General features: G+C 29.2%; 1 protein-coding gene across 3 annotated transcripts in view; it reads right to left on the bottom strand.

The window, feature by feature from the left end:
- LOC123010361 (inverted formin-2) overlaps positions 1-25,141 on the bottom strand; it is a 30,972-nt gene extending 5,831 nt beyond the window's left edge. The window contains exons 1-5 of one of the 3 annotated variants that reach the window (XM_044407216.1): positions 24,754-25,141; positions 13,367-13,478; positions 5,821-6,013; positions 5,510-5,669; positions 2,123-2,156 (exon numbers count right to left, since the gene is read on the bottom strand). In XM_044407216.1, coding sequence (XP_044263151.1) covers positions 2,123-2,156; positions 5,510-5,669; positions 5,821-6,003 — 377 coding nt within the window. In that variant the 5' untranslated portion in view covers positions 6,004-6,013; positions 13,367-13,478; positions 24,754-25,141. The remainder of the gene's footprint in view (positions 1-2,122; positions 2,157-5,509; positions 5,670-5,820; positions 6,014-13,366; positions 13,479-24,753) is intronic. The other 2 variants (XM_044407215.1, XM_044407214.1) reach the window with 2 other exon arrangements.
- Between the last annotated feature and the right edge of the window lie 24 nt (positions 25,142-25,165).

Genomic DNA, 25,165 nt, shown 5'->3' with positions numbered 1-25,165 from the left:
AACTTTGGGAATCATTTAGTTTTTTAAACAAAGGCGAGAGGCTTATAAAAATCTGTAAATAAAAAAAAATTGTCTAAAGTTTGAAACACAAAAAGCTTAAAAATACAGGGTGTGTTAGAACTTGATATTTGATATTTTTTTAATTTAAAAATACTGATGGTCTGGTATGTGTTTTGTCTGGTAGATGTTTTTTTATAATTATTTAGTAAAGGTACAAAAATTTTGCCAATAAAAGCCACAAATAACATTAAACAGAGTTACAATTTAGGATACAGCTTCCTTGTTTCCTCTTTTAATATCCTGTAGCAAAAAAATTTGGAAAATGATTTTTCCAACAGAAATAAAGAGACTCAAAGTGCAAAATTTAAACTCTCATAACTTCGAAATTTTTATAGATAATTTTTTTAATACTTTTTACATATTGCTAGTATCTTACTTTACATGACATTTTTCTCTGGGGCGCGAGTTCTGGCGCATCCTGTATAAGTACACCTCCAAAAAATGAAAAATTAGCTAAGCACAAAAAGCCAGGGTGAATATACGGTATGGAACCAAGCGCTTTTTTTTAATCATTTGCCTCCATAAAATAATAATAGAAATTAAAGTAATATAAAATATGTGATCGTATTTTGCGAACAAAATTTTGTTTTGTTTTTGTATTTGTATAATTTATGTAAAAAAAAAATTTGAAAAAATTAAATATAAAGTAGATAGTTGTAATACTTAGATCATAACCTTCATGAGAAAAATGATTTTATAAAGGGTTGCCATTTAAAAAAAATATTTTTTGTAGTAAGTCAAAAACAGAAGAAAATTTCGAAAAATTTTATTGTTGATAAAACATCACTTTTTTGTAGTACTTAATCATTCAACAATTAGTTTTTCCAAAAAATAAATAGTTTAAGAAAAAAACTTTTGGTTCCATCCTTTTTATTCACCTGGTATGTAATCCTTCCAAACTTTATTTTTGGTGAGTGAATTTTCGTTTGTTCAAATAACAGAAAATAGAAAGTGTTTAACCAAAATAATTATTTTTTGTTTCAAATATTTTCCATCTTTTTTCTTTAATATGTACACACAGTTATTTAGAATAAATCGCTTAATAATCTCTTATACTTCCTCTTTCTTACCACATTGGCACTTGTACTTTGTCGATTTTGTCTACGGTGTATTTTAAAATTTTTATTTTCTATAAATCAAATAAATACTAATTGTGTGGTCTCAAAAATTCGACGTTAGAAATCACATCAAACGTATTTTAAAGAAACCGACCTTATTAGAAATTTATAAAAATTGCTAAGTAAAAAAATGTCTCCACGTTGAGATCAAAAAATTAAATCAGTAAAGTTAAGAGTTGAAAATAGCCCAAAATATACTATGACATTTATAAAAATTGTAAAATTAACAGCCTATACTATACTAAAAGCCATTTAATTGTTTTTTTTTTAATTTTTGAAATCGGTCCATAATTTTTTTTTAACTTTTTTTTTAAATACCCTGAATAATATTATCAAATTAGCACCGACTAAAATTATTTCGAAATATACACTTAAAGGGCAACAACAATTTTTTATACATAGTGATTTTAAAGTATGTGCAAATATGAGGTTAATAAATAAAATAAAAATAAAATAAAAACAGGCGGAGAAAATGTGTCCTCATATAAGAAAATATAAGACGGTAAAAATTTTAAATTATTTTTTTTTTGTTAACAACTAGCAATGGAAACTTTGGGATAAAGTACTCAAAAGGTTCAAACTTCGTTTATATTGCAATTTATTGATAATTTTTACAAAGCCATAATGGCTTCAGAAATTATAAACATTCGGATAAGGCAAGTTTAGTTATTTTGACTTCTTTGAGTTCTACTCTCACTTGAAAAATATTTGCATATGCTTTAAAATCACTCCCGTATTTATTAAAAACCAGTCGTCTTTTTTTAAAGGCCCTTTTGCATCATCATGTGTTCAAAAAAATTCAAAACACTGTTGCGTGGTTTGTTGATACCCAATTTGGAATCCTCCATTTGGTATTTTTCCCAAAATGAAGTAGAGTTCATTGTTCGAAAAGGCAAAATGACCGCTTTAAAACCACACCAAGTGCCTGTTAAACATCCACATACCTTAAGTTGTTGAGCACCGGAAGCAGATGACATCCTGGAAAAAACATACACATGAATACAAATATTTGACGAAAGTCACTTACTATGCATGAAATTTCTAAGAACTCATTCTTCTACAATTCTGACGCAAACGTAAGCCAAAAGACGATTTCACGATTAAAATCGTAAACTCCTAATTAACAATAATAACCGTCAAAAGCCACCGGATTTATTTTGGAACAAAGCTTTGGTGAGTCACGTGTTTTTGACTTATTTTGAACCATATCTATGTAGATTTGTTGACTTGAGGCCACAATTTGGGCACATTTGCATAAAAATTAAATAGATTATAACTAAATCAGGCGAGGCTGTGCCGACAGATTATATCTCAAAAGTCGTCCAAGCCTATCCTGGAAATCTCATATTACAAATTTTAAATGAATATTAATGGAACGTGATTATTAAATTAATATGCTAACAGTGTTATTAGCTAATGTTTTTGTGTGAAATTAATCACGCTGTGTTCAATGAATTTCAAAGATTAATTTTTCTTCTCCGGCGGCCACAGACTGCCAAAGTGATTGGAATCAAATATATCATATTAGAAAAGTCAGACATTTTTATTATCCCCGATTTTGCTCATATTTTTAATTCTGTGACACTTTGGAAGTTGAACTATTTTGATTACACAAGAATAAGATTGTCGGAAAGTTCAAAGGAATTGTAAATCATACCACATCTCAAAGCGTTATTTTTAACAGCTTTAAAACATCATGAAAATATTTTAACTGAATAAAATTACTGAAAATATGAAATGTTGAAACGCTGTTTAGAACGCGTCATTTGACCAAATAAAGACACAAATTTGATTAGTCAAAAAGAGACATCTAATGGCCCTGACCTAAGCGTAGGTAGTTTAATTGTCTCCAAAAAATTTAACCGCGGCTACCATTTTGACACATTTTTTTTTAATTTACTAATTTTGCAACAACATAACCTTGTTATCCAAAAGGTTGACAATTTTTGCAAACATATTCAATTATTTTTAAAACATCTGTGATTTTTTCTCTCCCAGTCTACAAATTTCTGAGATGGAATTTAAAAAAAGGAGATATTTAAGGAATTATAACTTATTTTATTATGTTTTTTGTTGTAAAAAGTTCTTTAAATTTTATTAGAAACAGAAATTAAAAAATATAAAAATGTTTATTTCTACAGAGTGTTTCGGATCTCGCGTCCCAGAGAAAAATGTCATGTAAGGTATAAGATACCAGGAACATGGAAAAAAATTTATCTATAAAAATTTCGAAGTTATGAGAGTTAAAATTTTTTTGACTCTATTTTTGTTGTTGGAAAAATTATTTTCCAAGTTTTTTTTGCTACAGGTTATTGAAAGGGGAAACAGGAAAGGGATTATCAGTATCATTAAAAAGATATAAAAAAGGGCAAATGTCAAAAAAATATATGTCAAAATTTTTTTACTGATTTTTTTAAATATTTTGTTCATGTCCCTAACTTGAAATTTTTCTCTGGGGCACTACTTCTGACAGACCATGTATCTATTCTATTAAATTATAATTATTTAAATTATTTTAATAATTAATTTCTTTTAATAGTTTTTTTTTCAATTTGTCTCTTAATGTGTCCTTAAATAATTAACGACATTTCATCAAAATTATAGAAAACAAGCATAGCAAACGAGACATTTTTGTAATTACTATCTTATAGAGTAAACATTTTAATCTTTAAAATTCTACACAGTATTTATAAGCAAATTATTGTTTTTAGCAATTAAATGTTCGATTGTAAAGTTGGAGACAAAATACTTTGGTCAATCATAGTTGACAAGTTGTATGTACATATTTTTGATAGGAAAATATAATAGCTGTCATTAATTTAAAATTGTCATTCATTTTAACGCAAATTGAAAAAATATTTCAAAAATTTCACCCAATGAGGTACATTTTTTACCTATAATACCCAGTTTATTGTACAAATTTTCCATGTAAAATAAAAAATGCCGCTTTACGAAAATAGGGGCACCTACTTGTTTTAACTCAAAATTAAAAAATCGCCGTTTACTAAGCGTCCATTTCGAAAATAGACTTCAATTATAAACTTGTTTTCTTCCAAAGTATACGATATTATCAATTATTATTGGAAATTGAAACAATAAAAGTTTAATTAACAACAATTTATTATTAATTTATAAGTGACACTAATGACAGAACTAGAGCTTTCAAAAAAAGTAGAGCGGCACAAATAATGTTACATTAAAAAAAATTCCAAAGCTGGCTAGATGAAAATCATTTATAACCACTCTGTATTTAGTCTCGAAACTAGTGAAATGAGTGAGACCATTCGTCTTTTTTACAAAGCAATCTTAGTTTACCTATAGCAACTGAAAAATTAAAAAAAAAAGTGAATGTTGATTTTCTGTTTCATTTGGAAAACAGATTTTTTCATGATTTCTTTACAATCCATTATCAAAATATTTGACACGTTATTTGTCAATATGTAAAATCACAGCTGCAAAACTAGCAACGCATTAATAAAAATTTGAAATTAATCTTGTCATAAATATGTATAATGTCGGTTTAGTATAAGGAAATAACATGGATAAAATTTAATGGAAGTGACAAGAACCGGTCGAAAATCGTTCAAATCGGTAACTCAAACTCTCAACGAATTAATTAGAAGAAAAACGTTTCGTTTTTGATTAAATTTAAAAGGCGCTTGACAGATATTGTTCTTACGTAATTCTCAACGTTTGTTCTCTAGAAGGAAGTAATCTATGACTATTTATGGTAAAGAGCGTCACTGTAAATAATATTTAACTATGTTTACTCGATCTAATCATGAATGTCTTTTCGCTCGAAGCGCAAAAATTCTTTAATTTAGAGGAGAAACTTGAATGTGATTCGACACGTTTCTTCACTTATTTCAGCCAATTACGCGGTGAAACATAAAAATTCATCACAGGGGTCAAACTATCCGTGTATTTTTTCTTCATAAGAGAAGATACCAGGAACATTAAAAAAATTTCTGTCAAAAATTTTGACATGTATTTTATGACATTTGACATTCTTTTCACTAGTTAATGATACTGATTATCTTGTATAGGTTTTTTGTTATAATTATTTAGTAGAAGTACAAAAATTTTGAGAATAAAAGCCACAAATAACATTAAACAGAGTTACAATTTAGGAAACAACTTCCTTGTTTCCTCTTGTAATAGCCTGTCGTAAAAAAACTTGGGAAAATTACTTTTTTAACAAAAATAAATTAAGTCAAAGTGTAAAATTTAGACTCTCATAACTTTGAAATTCTTGTAGGTGCCGTACATTAGATGGCATTTTTTTCTGGGACGCGAGTTCTGGCGCACCCTGTATAAAAATAAAGGTTTACCAATGAATTCGTTGCGTCTTCTTATCCTATCTGTGAGCCTCGGCGTGGAAATAATCAAGCAGTTGATAAACGCCACAAGGGCCGTTTGGTAGTCCACAGCTGTGGCCCTGCTCAACTCCTGGACTATCACATTCAGTCTATATCTCTCACCTTTTAATTTCTGCAACAAAATTATTTACAAAGCTTCGCTTTATCTCCAACTTGCGTTTTCAGTTGAGGTGGGTGAGGTTTTCGGTAGGGAATTGTGGGATTTTTGGGGAATTTGAGGCAGATGTTGGGAGGCAATTATCTGCAATGTGACTCATGTAAACCTTGTAGTGTTCCAAAGTGTCAAGGGCGCGCGCGTGACCCTCTTCGTTGTGTACACACAACGCGGACAGGAGCTCAAAGACTTGCTTCTTGACGGTGACATTGTTGGTGTCGAGAGCTGCTGCCAATTTCCTGATGTACTCAGGATTCTCCACGATGAAGTCCAGGCCGATCCTCGAATCCATCGTCCGATTGCTGCAACGAGAAACAGATGGTGGAGTGACTCAATCGAGACTCAGGGGCAAATTCACATATTTGAAACGGAGAAATTGAGTAAACATCACACGAAACTAGATACAGTAGAAAAGAAAGAATAATTATTTTAATGCTACCAATTTTTAAAGCAGTGATCACAATTATTCCCATTTTTTTAAAATTGGATGTGTACAGGGTGCTGCATTTTGGATGTCCGAATAGAGAATCTCCCAAACTAAGATGTTTAGCCAAAAACGAGTGGTACATTCTGGGTCTCATTTTTTGAGGAAATAATATTGGTTAAAACCGCATCTCGATATCTTTTTTTGTTTTCGACTTATAGACAAAAATTGACATTTTAGCGAAATCTAAAAAAAAATATATCTTTGTTATTATAGAAGATACAGATTTGAAACAAAGACATTATACAGGCACTTTTTTACGAGAAATTTAATAATGTAGTTAACAATTTTTTTCAGTTATTAGTTTAGCCGTAATAAGATAAACTTGTATTTTTTTTAATGGAAATCATAGGCGGCTATAGCAATTTTGAAAAGCTTATTTTTTTCTGATCTAAAAAATATATATTTTTTAGATAAGAAAAAAACAAGCTTTTTAAAAATGACATAGCCATCTATACATAGCCATTTAAAGAAATACACGTTTATTTTATTACGGTTAAACAAACAACTAAAAAAATTGTTAACTACATTATTAAATTCTACGAAAAAAAGTATAATGTTTTTATTTCAAATCTGTGTCTTCTATAATAACGAAGATATGATTTTTTTTAGATTTCGCTAAAACGTCAACTTTTGTCTATAAGTCGAAAACAAAAAACGATAGCGAGATGCGATTTTAACCAATATTATTTCCTCAAAAAATGAATCAAAAAAATGAATGTATTACGCGTTTTTAGCTAAACCTCTTAGTTTCGGAGATTCCCTATTCGGACATCCAAAATGCAGCACCCTGTACATATACAGTATGATTCATTAAAAATAACGGTACTTTTTACTGTCACTGTCTAATCTAATAATTATTGTTTTCAAAATCCTTTACTACTTTGTGCTTCAAATTTCAATATTCAAATAGAAACTGCAAATTACAATTTCAGGGTCTTTTTGGCTAAATCACCTTTACATCAGAAGTATTTTTTTAACATTCTTAGTTTTTTCTCAAAATCGAAAGGACGTCATACGTTTTTTAAATGTAATTAATTAACTTACACAAATTACAGGGTGATTTAGATGAGATCTTATATCGAAAATTATCGATAATTATTGTTTTTTGTGTAATATTGCTACAGTCGGCTGTAATTCGTTAATTAAAATTTAATACAAAATGATTTAACAAAAAACTGTTCTCAAACATAGTCATCATCAGAATATTTCTACAGTACTTTTTGGATATTACTAAAGTGGGTCTCATCGTTATTTGCAATATGTACGCTTAGTTTTTCGAATACATATTTATTTTTTTTTATTTTGCCCACGATCTTAATAGAATTTAATTAAGTCAGTCAAGAAGTGTTTAAATGATTTTCAAACTTCAGTCTCTAGTTATTGTTAGCATTTAATGCAATTTAATTTTTAAATAAAAATTTAGAATCCTACTCATCTCAACTGATTTACCCTGTACATTTATTACTGACTAAAAATTTAATAGTTTATCGAGATTTCATTATTTTAAGTATGAAGTATTAAAAAAATAATGTTGAAAGATATTAAAACAAAAAGAAAAAGAAGTTTATTTTAAAAATATTTTCTGATTTTGATTTGATCTGAATCGTCATGTTTATTGAGTCACCCTGTATGGATTATGGGTAGATACTATCTTAACTTTTTAGCATTCATATTGTTTAGGAAATAAAAAAAAATGTTTTACTATTTTTATTCCCAAATTAATTTAATATCAAGAATAGTAAAAACATTTTTTTAGAGAAATTCACATACTTACACAGAAAAAAAAACAAAGCGGTTGACGTTATTATTCAAGACATACGTTTAGAGCCTGACCTGACCTGACCACGTTTTTATTCAGACATTTGTTTGTTATACAGATTGGATTATAAAAAACGCTCTAAGTCATTATTTTTAAAAACTTTTTTGATCAAAGTTGAACAGTTCTTTGTTATCTATTAGTCGTTTGCCTGCTTCAGCTAAAATGAATAAAAATGTTCTATTTTTTCTATGGCCTGTTTTACGTATTTTACGTAATTTTCAAATTGTCTAAAAGCAATAAGTAGTTAATGATAGATAATAAATTGTTAGTAAGCTTGTTAAAACACATTTTAACGAGGAATTCAAAAATAATAAAATATACCAGTGTCCCACTAAAAAAAAAACTGTAATTGAGTATCTATCCCAGAAAACAGATGACAATAAACTGGGCAACTTTGTTCTAATAAGAAGTATTATCATGTCATATAAAAAAATAGTGGATAAGTATTCTGAAAAAGCGACCTAAGAAGCCTGTTGCAACAATACATAATTAATTCATATTACAGAGATTCTACTGTAATATATTTATCTAAGGTTGTATTGTTCAACTATTTGTGGGACGTCCTGTATATTTGGTACAAAAATTTGTGGAGACGTTGCCCTCGGTTCGTTTACTCGTTAGAAATTTTGTCCGGAATGTTGGGATTAGTTCGTAATCTTTTTAATGCATGAGCAGACATGTGTATAGTGTCAAAACCACCATCAATTATTTCATTCATCTGGTGTAGTAATGTGGTTATTTAAAGTTTTTTACATAATCACGACAAGTCGTGCTAAAAGGATATCTGCAATGAATCAATTTTAACTAATAGAAAGGACCATAAATTTACTAACATAACATAACATTAACTAATTATCGGTAATCTATGACATCAAAATAAATTCAGCTTTCTAAAAATGTTGGGAATGTAATTGACATCTTTTTTGGGGAGTGTAATGCGCTAGGAAAAAAATAACTACTTTAGTAAATATTCTCAGATATCAAAGTGTATACAAAAAATTGTGGTACCAAACGCTTTTGGTTACTAGTTTTTAAAAAACTTAATTAGGAAAAGAAGAGATCCATTTTTTATAATTCCATTATCACTAATTAAAATGCAAAATGACCTTAAAAAAGTTATTGCAAAAATCAAGTCGAGTCTATAGAATATGCTATATACTCTAGTAGTTTTATGTCGTAATATCCAACTATTTTCAAAAAAGAACTATTTTTTTTCTTTTAAAACTATAAATCTTACGAGAATATACTACGTGTTTTAAAATGATTTTTATCTAGTCGACTATGGAATTTCTTTATATAAACATTTTTCTGTGCCGCTCTAGTCTTTTTGAACCGTAAATAGTTCTGTCAACAGTGACAGCTGTCAATCGAAATAAATCGACATTTGAGGTTAATTAGATTCAATATTTCTTGAAGCGGCATTTTTTATTTTACATGGAAAATCCAACGGCGATCATTTTGAACCAAGCTTCGTCAATAGACGTATTTAAATTTGATGACTATAATAAGAATAACCCAAGAATAACTATAAAAACTTAAAAACTCATTATTTAAAAGGAATATCGCCATCACACACCTAGATCAAAACTGAAACAACACTTTTTTCGTGAATGTCTTTCGTACTTTCTTTTGTCATTTTGTTTTCGAAGAGTACCTGATCAAGATATTGATCAAGATATTGTTTTGTTAGTTTGTAGAACACGAATAACTAAAAGATCTTAATTTTTGGATTGATAGGATTTCGAATAAACAGATTGTTCCCAAAACTAGAGTTCCTATATTAGAAATAAAAATTCAAATATAGGAACTCTACCCAAAACCTCCGGATTTTGCCCGGAAACGAGCGATAGGTTCTGCTGTAGAGCTTTAGGCTCTGGTTACGTTATTTTGTAGTAAAGTTTGTGTTACTGCCATTTGCAAGCTCGAGTCTTTGAAAAAAATAACCCTTATAGTAATAAACCAAATAATATTTCCGGTCCTCCTTTGTCACCTCTAAGTGGTGATTCATCCGTCACATTTTCTGCGACAGAAATTAACAAGTTTAATTATAATTTGTTTACTAATTAATTAACGTCATAATGAAGCGTGCAAGTGTATCAAAGTGTTAAAATTCAGCCCGAGTCCAAGGTGAGCACAATTCCGTAGGAACTGGAAGCCATTAGTCGTCCATCTGCCACTATCGTTTATAGAGAGTGATGAAATAACGGTTTACATTGTACAAAATAATACCAAATTTGGCAAAATCAGTCCAAGGCGAGTCCCAACACCGGTCAACTATCACTGTTTGAGGTTGGCGCCTCATCGGCCATCCAAATCACTCTTCATGACTCCTCACAAATAATAATAATCGAGGTCCACAACTCCATCCCCGTCCCAGAAAAAAGCCGTATCTTAGTCACATTTCCCGATTTGTCCGCGACCTCCACATCGTTACGGTTTCCAAATTTGACATTTCACATTGAGTTTTCTAATTTTCTTCGAAATGACGACGCGGTTTCCACGTATGTAACCAACACCTGCTTCTTACGCGGAAAAATCGACGTGAATGAGCTGGTTTTATCTCAGATGTTGTCATGAAGTTCGAGTTATGCATGATTGTATTCCAGTTCGCCTACTTAATGTCTATATTTGCTCTGCACCTAATCGAAATTATTTTAGCGAAACTGCGAACGGCTGCGAGGAATATTAAGCGACTTCTGGGAAACAACAGCCAAGAAAAAGTATTTTGTCTGATTGCTTCGTTGACTGACTTGTTTTAATTTATTATAATTAATAAATACTATGTCAATGTCAGAATTTAACTCTAAATTAGTGTTATGTATCGCTTTCTGTTGAATTTCTACAACAGGTTTTTTTTTACTGTAAACTTGACTCGCGTAGGTACCCAGAAATCAAATAAGCAAAATGTTAGAAGTGTTGATTAGGTCATTCCAGTGACTCCAATAATAATAAAGTTTGTTTTACAACCGACAAATTGTAATTGATGGTCAATTTTTTTTGGAAGATTTTTTTTCTTTCTAAAGTCGCGCTCAATTCATAGTGGCCATTTAATTTATTGCAAAGTTGGCCACCTCTAGTGTGGAGGTTGTGTCTATGTTGGCAGCAGAAGTAACTAAATTGTGTCAACAATTGTGACAGGCGCAGTAGATTTCATATGTGAAGTATTTTATATTGAAGTAGATATGTCCCTAAAAAAACAATTGTATGTTTAAAGTCAGATTTACACAAGTCAATTTTTACAAATTTACACAGATAAGTGGCCAAACTTAATTTTAATTCTAGATCGAAAACCTGATTTTAAATGTTTTTTCTGAAAAATGAACGACATAAACTAACGCAAAATAGTCCGTAAACTGCAATATTGGTTAATTAAAAAAATTGCGATTGCAGAAAAAACGTAATATACTTTTCCTACGACCCTAACAGAAAGTAAGTTTTTCCACCCTAATGTCCGAAAGACCTCCCAGGTAGGTAAAAATTTTACCCCTATAGAAACGCAAAAACATGCTGTTACATTTAATGGCGAAACTGTCTCGTAGAATAAATTATGTGTATTACACTGGAGGAAAGTGTCTTTTTTTAAATATTATACTAACAATTATCATCAATAATTGAATTGAAAATATTATAAACTTATCTCAAAATTACTTAAAATTCTTCTAGTAAATAATTAAGTCCAATTTTTAAAAAAGTATAGAGTCGTTTTAAACAAACCAAGGAATGTTCACAATTCGGTTGCAACTACCCACTATTAATCTAAGAATGCAATTAATAATGCAGTTGCACAATTTTACAGTCATCTATTATGGATTTCGTTAAGTCTGAATTATTAGTGGCCACTCAAAAACCGTACGTTGAATATTTTAAATACAAAAAAGAAATAAAATAAAATTTCCTATCAACTTCATAACTACAAAAAACCGTACGGTTTATGTTTTTTTTAAATTAAATAAAATACTAAAATACATACCTACTCCATTTCACAATCTAACTAATATTTTTGATTACTTCTTATACCAGTTTCATTTATTCTTATTATTGTCAAAGGTTTCTATTCGATGACTTGTAAATGCATAATTAATAATAATAATTACCTAATAAATAATTATAATATTAATTAAAAAAAACTTTCATCCAAATTACCATGATTATAACTTTTTCTAATATGAACCCACTACGGATTAATAAAAAACACTAGGCCACTTAAGATTTAATCCTCTATAATTTAAGTCTTATTTCAATTTGGATTTCAAGTTTAATGGCAAAAAATTCTTTTGTTCACACTCGTATCAAACTAATTGGTCCAAAAATTAGTGAATAAACTGCAAAAACAATTTATTCACTGATGTTTCAGTTCTTGAAAAATTAATATATTTTGTTTTACTTACTAACAACTTTTTGTTGTTACTTTTCGAACTATTTGATATATCAACGTAGGTGTCTCTAATTAAAATTTAATTAAATAAATTAAACTAAAAATAAATATATATATTTATCAGGAATCTGGTATTACATAAAAAACATATCCTTGAAAATCTATTATTTTGATTAAACAGTTTCTTAGTTACTCATTATCTATAATTTTCTAAAATTATTTTGGCAATTTGAATCCGATATGCTCAATTTATAGTTTGAAACTTATTTAGTTGTTTTTGACTTTGCTAATTTTTTTTTATGTGGTGTTTCAATACCAACAAATAGAATAAAGATAAACAATAAAGAAAATACAAATTATTTTTTGATAATTTCAGTTCATTTTCATTTTAACTTCGTGTTTTATTAAACAAATATTTTGGGTAAAATCCACTCTTCCATCAACAAAAATTAAGACAGAGTTTTTACTCCATGCCTGAAAGGTTTGTGTCATTTAGTCATAAAAAAATCACTTACAAATATTTAGCAATTTAGAAGACAAATGACTGAAAAAAATTATAAAAACGTCGGAAATTATTATTTGTTGAATCATTCCATTCTTGGAAGTCTTTACATAAAAAATTTTGTTTACTTCAACTAATACCAAACTGATAATAATTTCTTAAATGCCCAAAATCGGTACTCTAATAAACTATAGTTCCCTAGTAGGTGGGTTGAAAAATTTACAATAACACTACAGTTTTAAAAATTGGTGGTTATTGACCCATAATCGCCTACCCAGCCCAAAAAAATTAAACGACGGCACTTTATTAATTGGCGTCAACTAGAAAATATATTAAACAAATTATGACAGCAATCAGAATTGCAAATTGATGTGTTTTATCAAAGTTTTATTAAAATGTCATGAATAATCCAATTATTCGTTCCACACTTAGCTAAAAAACCTGTAAAACACGAATCGATCAGAAAAATTACCATATTTTCTAACAGCAAGAAACAGATCTTGGTTGATGTGACATTTATGAAGTCCTTGACAAATTTCACTGAAAACTTGTACTCACTTTCGGATGCATCCAAGACGGGCAACCTGGAAAAAATAATTAATTAAAAATAATTAAGCCAATCAGCGGCCTTCCCAACAATTATAATTTTGTTAACATACCGTGCAAGAACCTTGTATTGAATATTTACAAGATGTTCAATGAGATTTCGCAATGTGGCTTTAACATAAGCGTGGAAGATACTTTTCCCACGTGATCATCCCACTTGAGAATTATCTACTGCTTTTAACTCTGTCTAATTTATGGGACAGCTGTAAATATAATTTCGATGCGTGATTGGCTCGACTTGTACATTTTTCATTTGTTCGAAATAATTAGTAGTCATTAAAAGAATTAGGCAATTGTTATTTATCGAGCTTGGAGATATCATTATTCTACACTTGCTTGCTGTCACTTTTGGATATTTTACGACGAGAAGTCGCTACATTTGTAACTGTATTCAACGGTTTTGGAGAAGCCCAGTGTCGATTATTATTTATAACGTTCGATTCATTTAAAATGCAAATTAACAGAAGCGTCGATTTGTTATAGAGAATTGTTTCATAATGACGTCTTACAAACTAATTAAAATGCAAAATGTGAGTGGTTTCAGATCAAGACATTTATTTGGAGTGGAAAAAAGTAAATTAATAACCCCATTCATTCAAAATTGTAACATTGTGAGTTTCATTTTCTTTCTAAAAAAAATAATAATGAATTTGTATAGATATTTTTGTCTAGTGTAGGTAAACAGCAATTTTTTTTTGTAAACAACAGAAAGGGCAGAAAATTATGTCGTTTGCACGATGATCATCTGATAAAAGTAAAATGTAAAAACCATAAATTATTTTATAAATTATTATTATATTCTTGTTTTAATCAGTTAAATATGAGCAAAATTATCCGAATCGAAATTACCATTTCTCTTAGTTCTTTATATTACATAAATGCGAATCAACCTATACCTAATTCATTGCTTATTTTTCTAAAAAAAATTTTTTCTTCATTTTGTCGTTGTTTTTATGAATCCTCATGTACCTAACTAAATCATAATTTTTGAGAAGAAAGAAAATTACTAGCTCCATATTAAAGTATTTTTTTTTTTATTAAAGTAAAAATATGCAAAACTAGAATATTATGAAACGAAAAAAAATGAGAAGAAGAACATTTTTTTGAAATTAGGAAATGTAAGAAATAATTCAAACCGTAGATAAAAGATTTGAAATACATTCACAAGAATTAGAAAAACGTAAATCGTACAAACTGACGTCAAAAAGTTTAAAAAAAATGAGGAAAAAAATCAAAAAAACAAAATAAAGACGGAAAATAAGGAACAAAGATGTTAGAAGCGAGTAAAATGACCCATAAAAAAATTTTGAAAAACGTATATTGAAGCAGAGATAGGTAAAGTTATAGAACGTATAGGAAGATGGAAATATTGAAGAAAAGAAAAAAACGAAAAAAAACAACAAATATCGATAAAAAAGTTTAAAACACACATTTAGAAGATCCAAAAACATAGTTAAAAATTTAAAACTTGTCCTTTGTTTAAAGAATACATCATATCAATATTTCTTCTTGTACAAAAAGCTCAATTAAGAACCATTGTGTTATAAAACAACTAAAATAATTAAATATTTTGTAATAATTTAGTGTAAAGCCTCCTTTTGGAACTTTGAATATCAAAATATCAACAATTTTAATTATTTCACGGTCCTAATTCTTTGAAAATTTGTTAATATTGATTTTTAGGGCTCTCTTACATTATTTTAAAAATAAGGTGTAACAATAGAAATAAGGTGTAACAAACTAGTGAAAATTCAAATACTTTTAATTAACATCCTGTATACTATAAGCCTCTATAAATTATATCAAATATAAGAACACAATTTTGTTCAAAGTGCAGTCCTATTTTGAAATATTTCAGTGAGGTGAAATTCTTTTTGTTTAACCACTGTAAACATTTAAAAGAAGGTAAAAAACGTATTTAGAAGTAGGTATTGAAAAGACTTGTGAATCTCTTATTTTTAGATGCAACAACAAAACAAAAAAAATGTTGCAAGTAAGTTAAACTTCATGCTTATTCAAACTGTCATTTTTTAAGTGGATAGTCAAAATGTGCTAAAGCTCTTTAAAGGGACAAAAACTTTATTTTATTAATATTCTTAGTTTTTTCTGTATTCTTGTCAAAGAAATCAAATCACTTCATTATATTTGCTGTATTCATTGTGTATACAGAGTGCGTCAAAACTCGTGCCCCAGAGAAAAATGCCATGTAAGATAAGATACCAGGAACATGGAAAATATGTTAAAAAAATCTATCTATAAAAACTTCGAAATTATGGGAGTTTCAATTTCGCACTTTGACTATTCATTTCTGTTGGAAAAATTTTCCAAGTTTTTTTGCTACAGGCAATTAGAAAAGGAAACAAGGAAGCTGTATCCTACATTGTAACTCTGTTTAATGTTATTTGTGGCTTTTATTGACAACATTTATGTACCTTTACTAAATAATTATAAAAAGAAACTTATACAAGATCATTAGTATCACTAAATACACATAAAAAAATGTCAAAAGTCAAAAAATATGTCAAATTTTTCGACAGAGAATTTTTTAAACATTTTCCATGTTCCTGGTATATTATTTTACTTGAAGTTTTGCTTTGGGGCGCGAGTTCTGGCGCACTCTCTATAGATTAATACAAACTATACTTAAAAACGTCTAAAATACCCTTTTTTATCAAAACATTTATTAAGAAACGCTTCAAGTGAACACATTTTTTTCACTTCAATCACCCTGTTAATATCTTATTTCCACATTTCGTTGCTTTACTTTTTAAACCTGGGACGGAGAATACCAAAAAAAATTATTTCACGATTTCTATAGCATAACTATAAGAGAAACACGTTTTTGGGATTTTTACCACCAAAGACATGAGTAAATTATTTCAGGGGATGCAGTGGGTTCATATGGAGGTGAATTTTGCATGCAAAATTTTTAAATATTTTAACACAAAAGGTCAATAAAATACTTTGTTGAAATAACATATTTATCCCAATCCAAGTCAGTTGATGTTTACCCAAACTTTTCATCTTTTACATCTGCTCGTAAAAATTTGGCGCCTCCACACCCACGCCAATGCAAGTCGTTTAAATATGCAAAAATGAGCGCATCAAATCCTCCAAAAACATCAAAGTGTCATTAGCGTGGCCCCACTCTCGTCCAATAATTAAAATTAATTGCAATGTGTGCATTGACGAAAGAGGCCAAGAATTTGAATTGCTTTGTCTCGAATGCATGGAAAATTTCGCTGCGATCGAGTGCGCATTTTCTCAATATGGATATTTATTTTTTTCTCGTGCATTTATGGCGAACTGATTCAGAAACAGGCATCTCGTCCTTAATCTTTGTTGTGCTGGGAGAGTTTATGTGTTAATTGTACGTAACAGCTGTTAAATCAGCTATTACGCCCACCTTCAAACAATCGAAACGAGAATTGATCGTTCGAATATGACGAAAATGTAAGCAAGGGTCGGAATTCCTGCTTCGTTAATACGACTGACTGCAATTAAATTTATTTCGATTTATTTACATCTTTCTGGGTTTATTTCTGTCTGGGATGGTCATTAACGGTGTTTCGTTATTTTTATTTGAGATTCTTTTAACGACCAATAAACTGCTTTGTGCTTGAATGGGAGAGACGAATTGCTCAGAATTACATCACATTTTGAATCCAACGAAGTAATAGCATTTCATAATTGAGCAGAATTTTAAAATTTCAGAATAAAACTGTTTTCAGATTGAAAGGGAATTTAAAATAAATCCAACCACACGATAATTTTTATTTTAACCCAGGTTTCTATTCCGATCATAATAAATTTATCAAAATTGAACGGATTTTCTAGAACAATTGGTTTTCAAATTACGTAATTAAAAAAACACTTTGTTTCAAATAAATAAATGTCGCAGCATGTTAATAAGCTGTTTTTGAAAAGAAAGATTCCGTAAAAAACAACAATCAAAATGACAACTCGATTTTTACATTTTTTCTTATTATAAGTAGGTAAATCTATTTTACATTTCTTTTTTTTGCATTTTAGTTGTTTAGCATAAACCCCTTTAAAAAACCCATTAAAATGTGTATAAAACAGGTTTGACATGAATAAAACCATTAAAATATTTTTTTTCATGATGAGAATGACTTTTTCAGTTTCAAAAATATATCATATAGGCCTAATTTTATAATCTACAAATTGATTTAGGATAAAAAAAAACATTAGACTTTTTTGGTAAAAACCTCTGATTTTTATGCATCAAAGTAAGTAATTCGAACTTAAAATTAGGTAACTAGAAAAAGCTACAAAAACTGACTGGAAAAAGTGAAGAAAAATGTACTTTTACTTTTAGTCCTCATTATTTATTCTAATCTATATTTATTTTATTTGTCTTTTTATGAAGTTGAAAAACAGCAATTATTTTTACAGAATCGAAGTAAAAATTTGTAATTTTTAAATAAGCGATATTTTTATTTAACCAAAATTTCGTAGATTTTTACCTTCGATGAAATTTTTGCATTTTTGTAGATGTAATATATGTATATTTAATAATGAAGAAAAGAATAAATACATAACCTCTCCCCATATAAAATTATTGTCGTTTATATAATTATTCCGTAACTAAAGAAGTATTTCGCACAATTGGCTTATCAAAAAAAATGTTTTGGGAGGCATTTTAAAGCATTAAGGACCAGTTTACAAAACTGATGCACTCGAATTTTAATTTGAGATTAATTTAATTTAATTAATTAAATTTTAATTCGCTTTCTGTAAATCGCCCCTATGTTTTTAAAGTTTAGTAAGTTACCTTTTTCACCTGTACAGGGTGTGTCAGAACTAGCGCCTCAGAGAAAAATTTCAAGTAAGGTATGACACCAAGAAGATGGAAAAAATGTTAAAAAAATTATATCTGTCAAAAACTTTTGACAATTGATACGTGTTAATTATTCAGTAAAGGTACAATAAATTTGCCAATAAAAGCCACAAATAACAAATTTTTGTAGATAAAAGTTTTTTATCATTTTTTCCATGTTCCTGGTATCGTACCTTACATGACATTTTGTATAAGATCTTAAAATCGAAATTTCCAAAAATCTGATCTGATTTTAAAAGTTTCATGTAATAAAACCAATATTAGTTGTTCCTTGTTTTTAATACGTTTTTCTTATCAAACGCAAACTAAAAATGTAAAAAATTACAATCAAGCAGATGTTAGAGATAAGTCAGTAATTTATACCGGGTGAATATAAATAATTGTGATAAAAAACTAAAAGTTTAAAATTATGACGTCTAAATATGATATCCATCAGTGCCACAACTTGAAAAATGAAGAGTACTTCACGTTAAACAATATTATTATTATAGGTTTTTCTTGTACAAAGACTTTGTTTTGAATAAAAGAATAAGTAAAGAAAAAACAAAATTCGCTTTTGAGTCATTGTGTATAAAAGTCTTAAAAAATTTTGGATCACACTTTAAAAATTGCGTGGGTGGAATAAAATTTGATTCTAATTTATGAAAATTAAATCCTAGCACAACTCGTAAATTATTTAAGAAATTTGTATTTTAATTTTTTTGACTAAATGATATTTTCATTATTATTCGTTTATATTGCTAATTACTATTAAATTATTGCTATTAATCCTGAAATATGATCCATTACGTAAATCAGTTTTTTAAAAACTCCTTGCATTTTATTTACGTATTTACTGGTATGATATTCAGATTTTATAAAACATTCCATCCAAACTTTGAGCATAAATAGCACATTTATGACAATAAATGTCACCACTACGATATTAACAACGCAATTTTCTCAAACCTTCAGTTTCAGCTTCAGGTGAAGCTCACACCTGCGATAAATTGCGCTAATTGTGGATAAATAATCACAATCAAAACATGTCATTATAACTGATAGCGATCTAGAGATAGAAATAGTAAACAAAATCGTCAAGTATATCCGGACTTTTGTTAAAATCCGTCACGAAATTGCTGAAAAAAATTCACAAAGTGCCAGCAATCATATTCAAATATCACGCTCTATTGTTGCAAAGTTACAACTATTTATTAACAGCAGGTGTCTTTGGTATTTCACGACACTTATGAAAAACGCATCAGAGATGAAATCGGCACTTTGCTATTTTTCACCGCCATAATTTATTTTCATTGGTCACCAAAACGTAAACTTTTAAACACAGTTCAATAGGTAAGTATAAAAAAAAGTTTTGATTTATTTTTTAAATTATTTCTTGTACCGGGTGAGTCACACTTTACCCCTCAAGTGTTTGGTGTTTTTTTTTTCAAATGGAAGACCCTTTTTTCTAATTTTTCAATTCTTTCTGAATCAGAAAAAAGTGTTTTGGGGGTGCACCTGGTATACTCGCCTGGTTTTCCACCTGAGTTAATTATGCCCGCCCACGTATGCACCGTGAGGCATGACTTAATATCTGTGTTTAATATTATCTACTACCGCAATACTAATCAGTATTCTTGAACAGAAAGTCGAAGAAATGCCTAACGGCTAATGTGCACTTCCGCTAGAAAATGACAAGATTTGTGCCCACCCAGAATAAATCAAATTGTTCCTCGGTTTTTTTATTTGTGGACATGCCCCGTACAATGCACACTAATAAAGCAGAAAATTATTAGCAAACAATCAAACAATAAATCTTTTTTTCCGCGCAAACATCAAATATAATACAACTGTAAATATAAATAAAATATTGACATATTTCGTTGAGAAAAACATCGTGGTGTTTATTTCAACAAGATGTTAATGTGTGGTAATTGTGATGAATATGAAAGTAACAAAGTGATGATTGATTTTTGGTAGTTGGCATGTCATGGTAATTTTTCATTCATGGAATCTGAGATGGGTGGCAAACTAAGCACAATTCTGGGTTATGTCATGATCCACTAAGACGTAAATATCTTAACTCATTTACATTCAAACAACGCGTGCCAATATTTTATAAAAAACATTGTAAAATTATTTGATGAATTATTATGCTTGCCTAATATTTTCAAGGATATTTAAAAAAACCTTTGTCTATTTGGATTACGTCAACAGGAGATATAATTACAATAAAAAATATTGGAATTGGAGGGCAAGTGTGACTACACTTTGCAAAGTATGGAAAAAATAACACATTCAAATCAAACTGGAAATTTGCATCTGATGGTCGTATGTCGCAAGAGTTGAGTTGTTTGTTTAAACAATAGTAGAATTAACATTTTCTTTACTTTCTTCAAATTTTTTTTTAAGTAGCCTATGATTCTGGGACTAAAATAATTGGCAACATTGTCTTTACTTTTCTCACTACTTTATAACCTAATTTCAGATTCATAGATCACTTTGATCAGGAATTTGATTGAAGGTACGGTAGGTATTACTCAGTGGGAAAACAAGTCTTTAAATCTACATGAAATATTAGTTGTTTGCGTAATAACTAACCAATTAGGAAATGACAAATTTTGTGTAACGGGAAGACCATAATGCACTGCAAAATAAAAAGACAAAGTTAATGTTCACTTTATTCACTTGTTGATTAAATCAGATATGAAAAGGTTGTTAATGGTATAATTTTAGACTCGGACTGTCATCCTCGTGCATTAAAATTATTTAATAGCTTGTTTTAATTAAAAAAATAACGTTTTTCTGTGTTCGTAACTAAAATCTAAAATATAAGCTCAAAAATAGACTTCTTTTGTCACTTTTCTTATAAAAAAAATATGGAAAAAATAAAACTCTCATGTTTGGAAAAGTTAGAGTTTTTTTACTATAACATATTGATCAACACAAGCAAACACGGTTCAAAATAATGTAACGTTTTAGTTTACTATTTTTTGACCTAATAAAATGACTAAAAAATGCAAAATTATAAACTTGGATGACCATCATTATAATGGATTTTGTCCCACACGTTGCTAAATCTCTGAGAAATAAATAATAATGTTTACTTTAAAATTGCGGTTCTAAAAATTTGACAAATTATATGCCAAACTTGACAAGCTTTTTCATTTAAATTGTATATAAAAATAAATTAACAGTTATTTTGTTAAAGCGCCTCCACATATACCCGCATTGGATAAGCCTCCTCTTTCAGAGATTAATATTTGTGACATCAAAAAAAATACAAAGTGTTCTTTGTCTTTTTTGCGACACCCAGTATATAATTAGTTAGTATTAACTATTGCAAATTACAAGACTCTGAATGTTGTAATTTTGTCCACGAATTTTTTTCAACATTCATTTAACAGATGTGGATTAGTTATGAGTTTTTCGGGAAAAATTAATTAAGAAAATTTAATTACTACCTACCAAATTTTTAATGTGGTAATTAATTAAATATTTGGCAATGTGAAATAACTAATCATTTGATCCTGATTAAATTAATTCTCAATTACATTTTGAATTTGTAAACCGGCCTTAAGAGTTTTATCTTTTTTTCATGTTGTAGATCATTTGCGTGTGAAAGTATTGTTTTTTAATACTCCTACATTATGCTTTAAACATTAAGGCAAAAATTGTGTTTAACTTTATAAAATTATTTCTCCTCTAATTAACTGTTACTGTTATTTCTCCATTAAACGCCCACTTTATCAATTAGGTGGGTAGGCTCTACCAAAATATTTACTCGTATCAAGTGAAAATTCGTGACTGTTCAAAAATACGACACACAAAAAAATATTTATGTCAAGTTAGAAAAAGAAAAATTTTTGCCCCAGTGAAAAAAATAACAATTAAAGAATTAAACTAAGGGTGGGGTTATATAAACCGAAATAAATATTTGATTGCACTTAAATTTAATTCGTTACGTGATTGGTTGAATTTTGATGATTTCAAATTTTAGAATTTTAAAGTTAATTGCGATTAATTTAATCTTGATTTAATTTACTTTCTGTAAACCCACCCTTTAAAGTCTTGCTTTGGAAAATCACCAAGCGTTACACAAAATACAAGGTGAACAAAAAGTATGATACCAAACATTTTTTGCTGAAACTATTGATTTTTTGAAAAAACTGATTGATGAAGAATGAAATTTTTCAAGCTTCTTTTGAATTTGAGTTCTGAGAAATTTTTTATATGCTCAAATGACAACCCACAATAAAACAATTGCAAAGACTATGATCTAAAAATTACAACTACACTCCTTTTCATTATAATGTGCATCAAGTAGATTGTAGAAGTCTAAATGAATCTTTAATTTAAAGGCCGATTTACACAAAAAGTGTCATTAATGTCATTCAGAATAATTTAATCACATCAATAATGACAAAAATCTTTATGTTTAATATCCAATGTTAATTACGTTGTTAATTTTAATTATTTATTTGAAAAAAATATTTTTAACGAAGACTGAGGTTAGGATTGTTTGAGTTTTTGCATAGTCGCCACCTAAACTGATGCACATTAATATGAAAACGAGTCTAATATGTGTAACTTTAACTCAGACTATTATGCATAGATTTCCTAGTCATTTTCCTATTTTCTATGCATTTTTTTTCAACAAAAATCCGTATTTCAACTAAAACATCAAAAACAACGTTGAATTTGACTTTTTAGCCTTATTTTTAACACCTAACTTCTAACTCAGATTTTCCCAAAAACATCAATTCTTTGGGAAAATGAGTCGATTTGCAAGTTTTAGTCATTGAAGTTTGTCGTGTTTCAAAAACAAAAAATTGCGAAAATAAGCTGTTTTTAAGCCCATTTTATCTATTGAAACATCAATTTTTTTATGGGAACTACCCTTTTTTTCATGATTTCTTAAAAAATGTAACAAGTGAATCTGTGATGATAAAATTTTTTAAACATTTTTTCCATGTTTCTGGTAAGTATCTTATCTTACTTGACATTTTTCTCTGGGGCGCGAGTTCTGGCGCACCCTGTAAAAACGGATGTGAATTCGCTTTGCCCATGAGGACATTGGCCGAATTCGTATTCATATGTGTGCTGAAGTGGCCCAATATAAAAACAGAGTGATTCCGAAGGCTTTTTAATATGCTTTAAAAAGCAAGATAGTTTTATTTATTTTTAGCATAAAAATCCGGCTTACATTTTTAAGAAGGCTATAAGAAATGAGGTATTTTCTATAAAAAATGATGTTTTAATAGATTAAATGGGCTTACAAACAAGCCATTTTCTCAATTTTTTGTGTTTTTTAACAGACCTCAATGGGCTATTTTTCAAACTCGACAAACTTCAATGACCAAAACTTGAAAATCGACTCATTTTCCCAAAAAATTGATGTTTTTGGGCAAGGGGGTAAAAAAGTCAATTTCAACGTTGTTTTTGATGTTTTAGTTGAAATACGGGTTTTTGTTGAAAAAAAATGCATACAAAAAAAAGGAAAAAGACTAAGAAAAGTAGGCATAATAATCTGAGTTAAAGAGTTACACATATTAGACTACGGAGTATATCTACATTTTAGTCAATTTTTATCTAATTTTCTTTTCATAAGTTGGCATTTTCTCAAAAACAAAATTTCATTCTCAAAACACGATCACAATTGTTATTTTCTCAATATTTCCATAGTTATTGTCCACCCCGTATATCTTTTTAAAAGTGTAGAAAATCGAAAAAATGTCCAAAGATTTGAAATATTGCGATAGAATTTTCACATTGTGCTACTGAAAATGTTATCTTTTATTTTTAGATTGTTATCACGATATCTCCATATCCAAAATCTGTGCGTTATTGTATGTATTATATAGGCACATTATTTAATAAAATAAATACAAAGAAAAGATCAAAGTGTCCAATAAAATTTATAAGAAAGCCAAAAGCCAAAAAAATACAAGTAAATTCTAATTTTTATTAAACAAACATAATTTAATAAAAAGACTTCTTCCATTACAAAAAAGAAATTTTGAAAATAATTAATACCAACCTTAAGAGAAAAAAATGATTTAAGATTTAAAATAGATTTAAATCCATAAAAGAAAATTTTCTTGATTTTGACATTTGCATGATACAATATGGAACAAGCAATTTAAGTAATTTATTTGTAATTTCGTGTCTAGAAATAGTTAAATGAGCGCTGCACCAAAAAAAGCAAAATCAATAGAATTTTTGAAACTCAAATTAGCTGAACAAACATTTACTCAAATTTAACCGTTAAATAACCAAAAAAAAAATCGAATTGTAATTCGCCGTTTCAGGATCAAACCCGCACTTGGCAACTCGTTTAAAAATTCCAAGGATAGCTCTTACGTCTCCACCTAATCCTACACAAAACCACCTCCGAAAAAAAACCAACTCACATGCGAAAAAGTGCTGTTTTCCGCCCTATCGTCGTCCCGGCATTAAGCACCAATCCCTGGCACGTGAATAATGTCCCAATCCTTGCATCACCTTTGCACATGCACTTTCTTACACAAATAGCGCGCGAACCAATCGTCGTAAAGACACTTTACGCGGACGTCGCGACGCTGCCGACGCTAAAAAACACCCCTTGCGCTTACGGCGCGAGTGTCGCGTGTGGTTTGGAAGTGGTGGCGATTTGAAGTGTGGCGCCGTGTCGCACTCAGCTGTGCATCTCGGACGGACCTCGGCGAAGTAGAGGCCGACACTTTCACTTCAGAGCTCTTCGGCCTCTTCCACTTGGTTGTTGTGTGGGTCGGACAGGTTCTATTATGCGCTATCATAGACGGTTAGCGGATAACTAGACCGCTC

Source organism: Tribolium madens, unplaced genomic scaffold (assembly GCF_015345945.1).
Source record: "Tribolium madens isolate multiple individuals breed KSU strain unplaced genomic scaffold, Tmad_KSU_1.1 Scaffold_7;HRSCAF=85;Tcas5.2_LG10, whole genome shotgun sequence".
NCBI classification, from domain to species: domain Eukaryota; kingdom Metazoa; phylum Arthropoda; class Insecta; order Coleoptera; family Tenebrionidae; genus Tribolium; species Tribolium madens.
The sequence above is the reverse complement of the archived record's forward strand: the minus strand, read 5'-3'. Positions and strand labels throughout refer to the sequence as shown.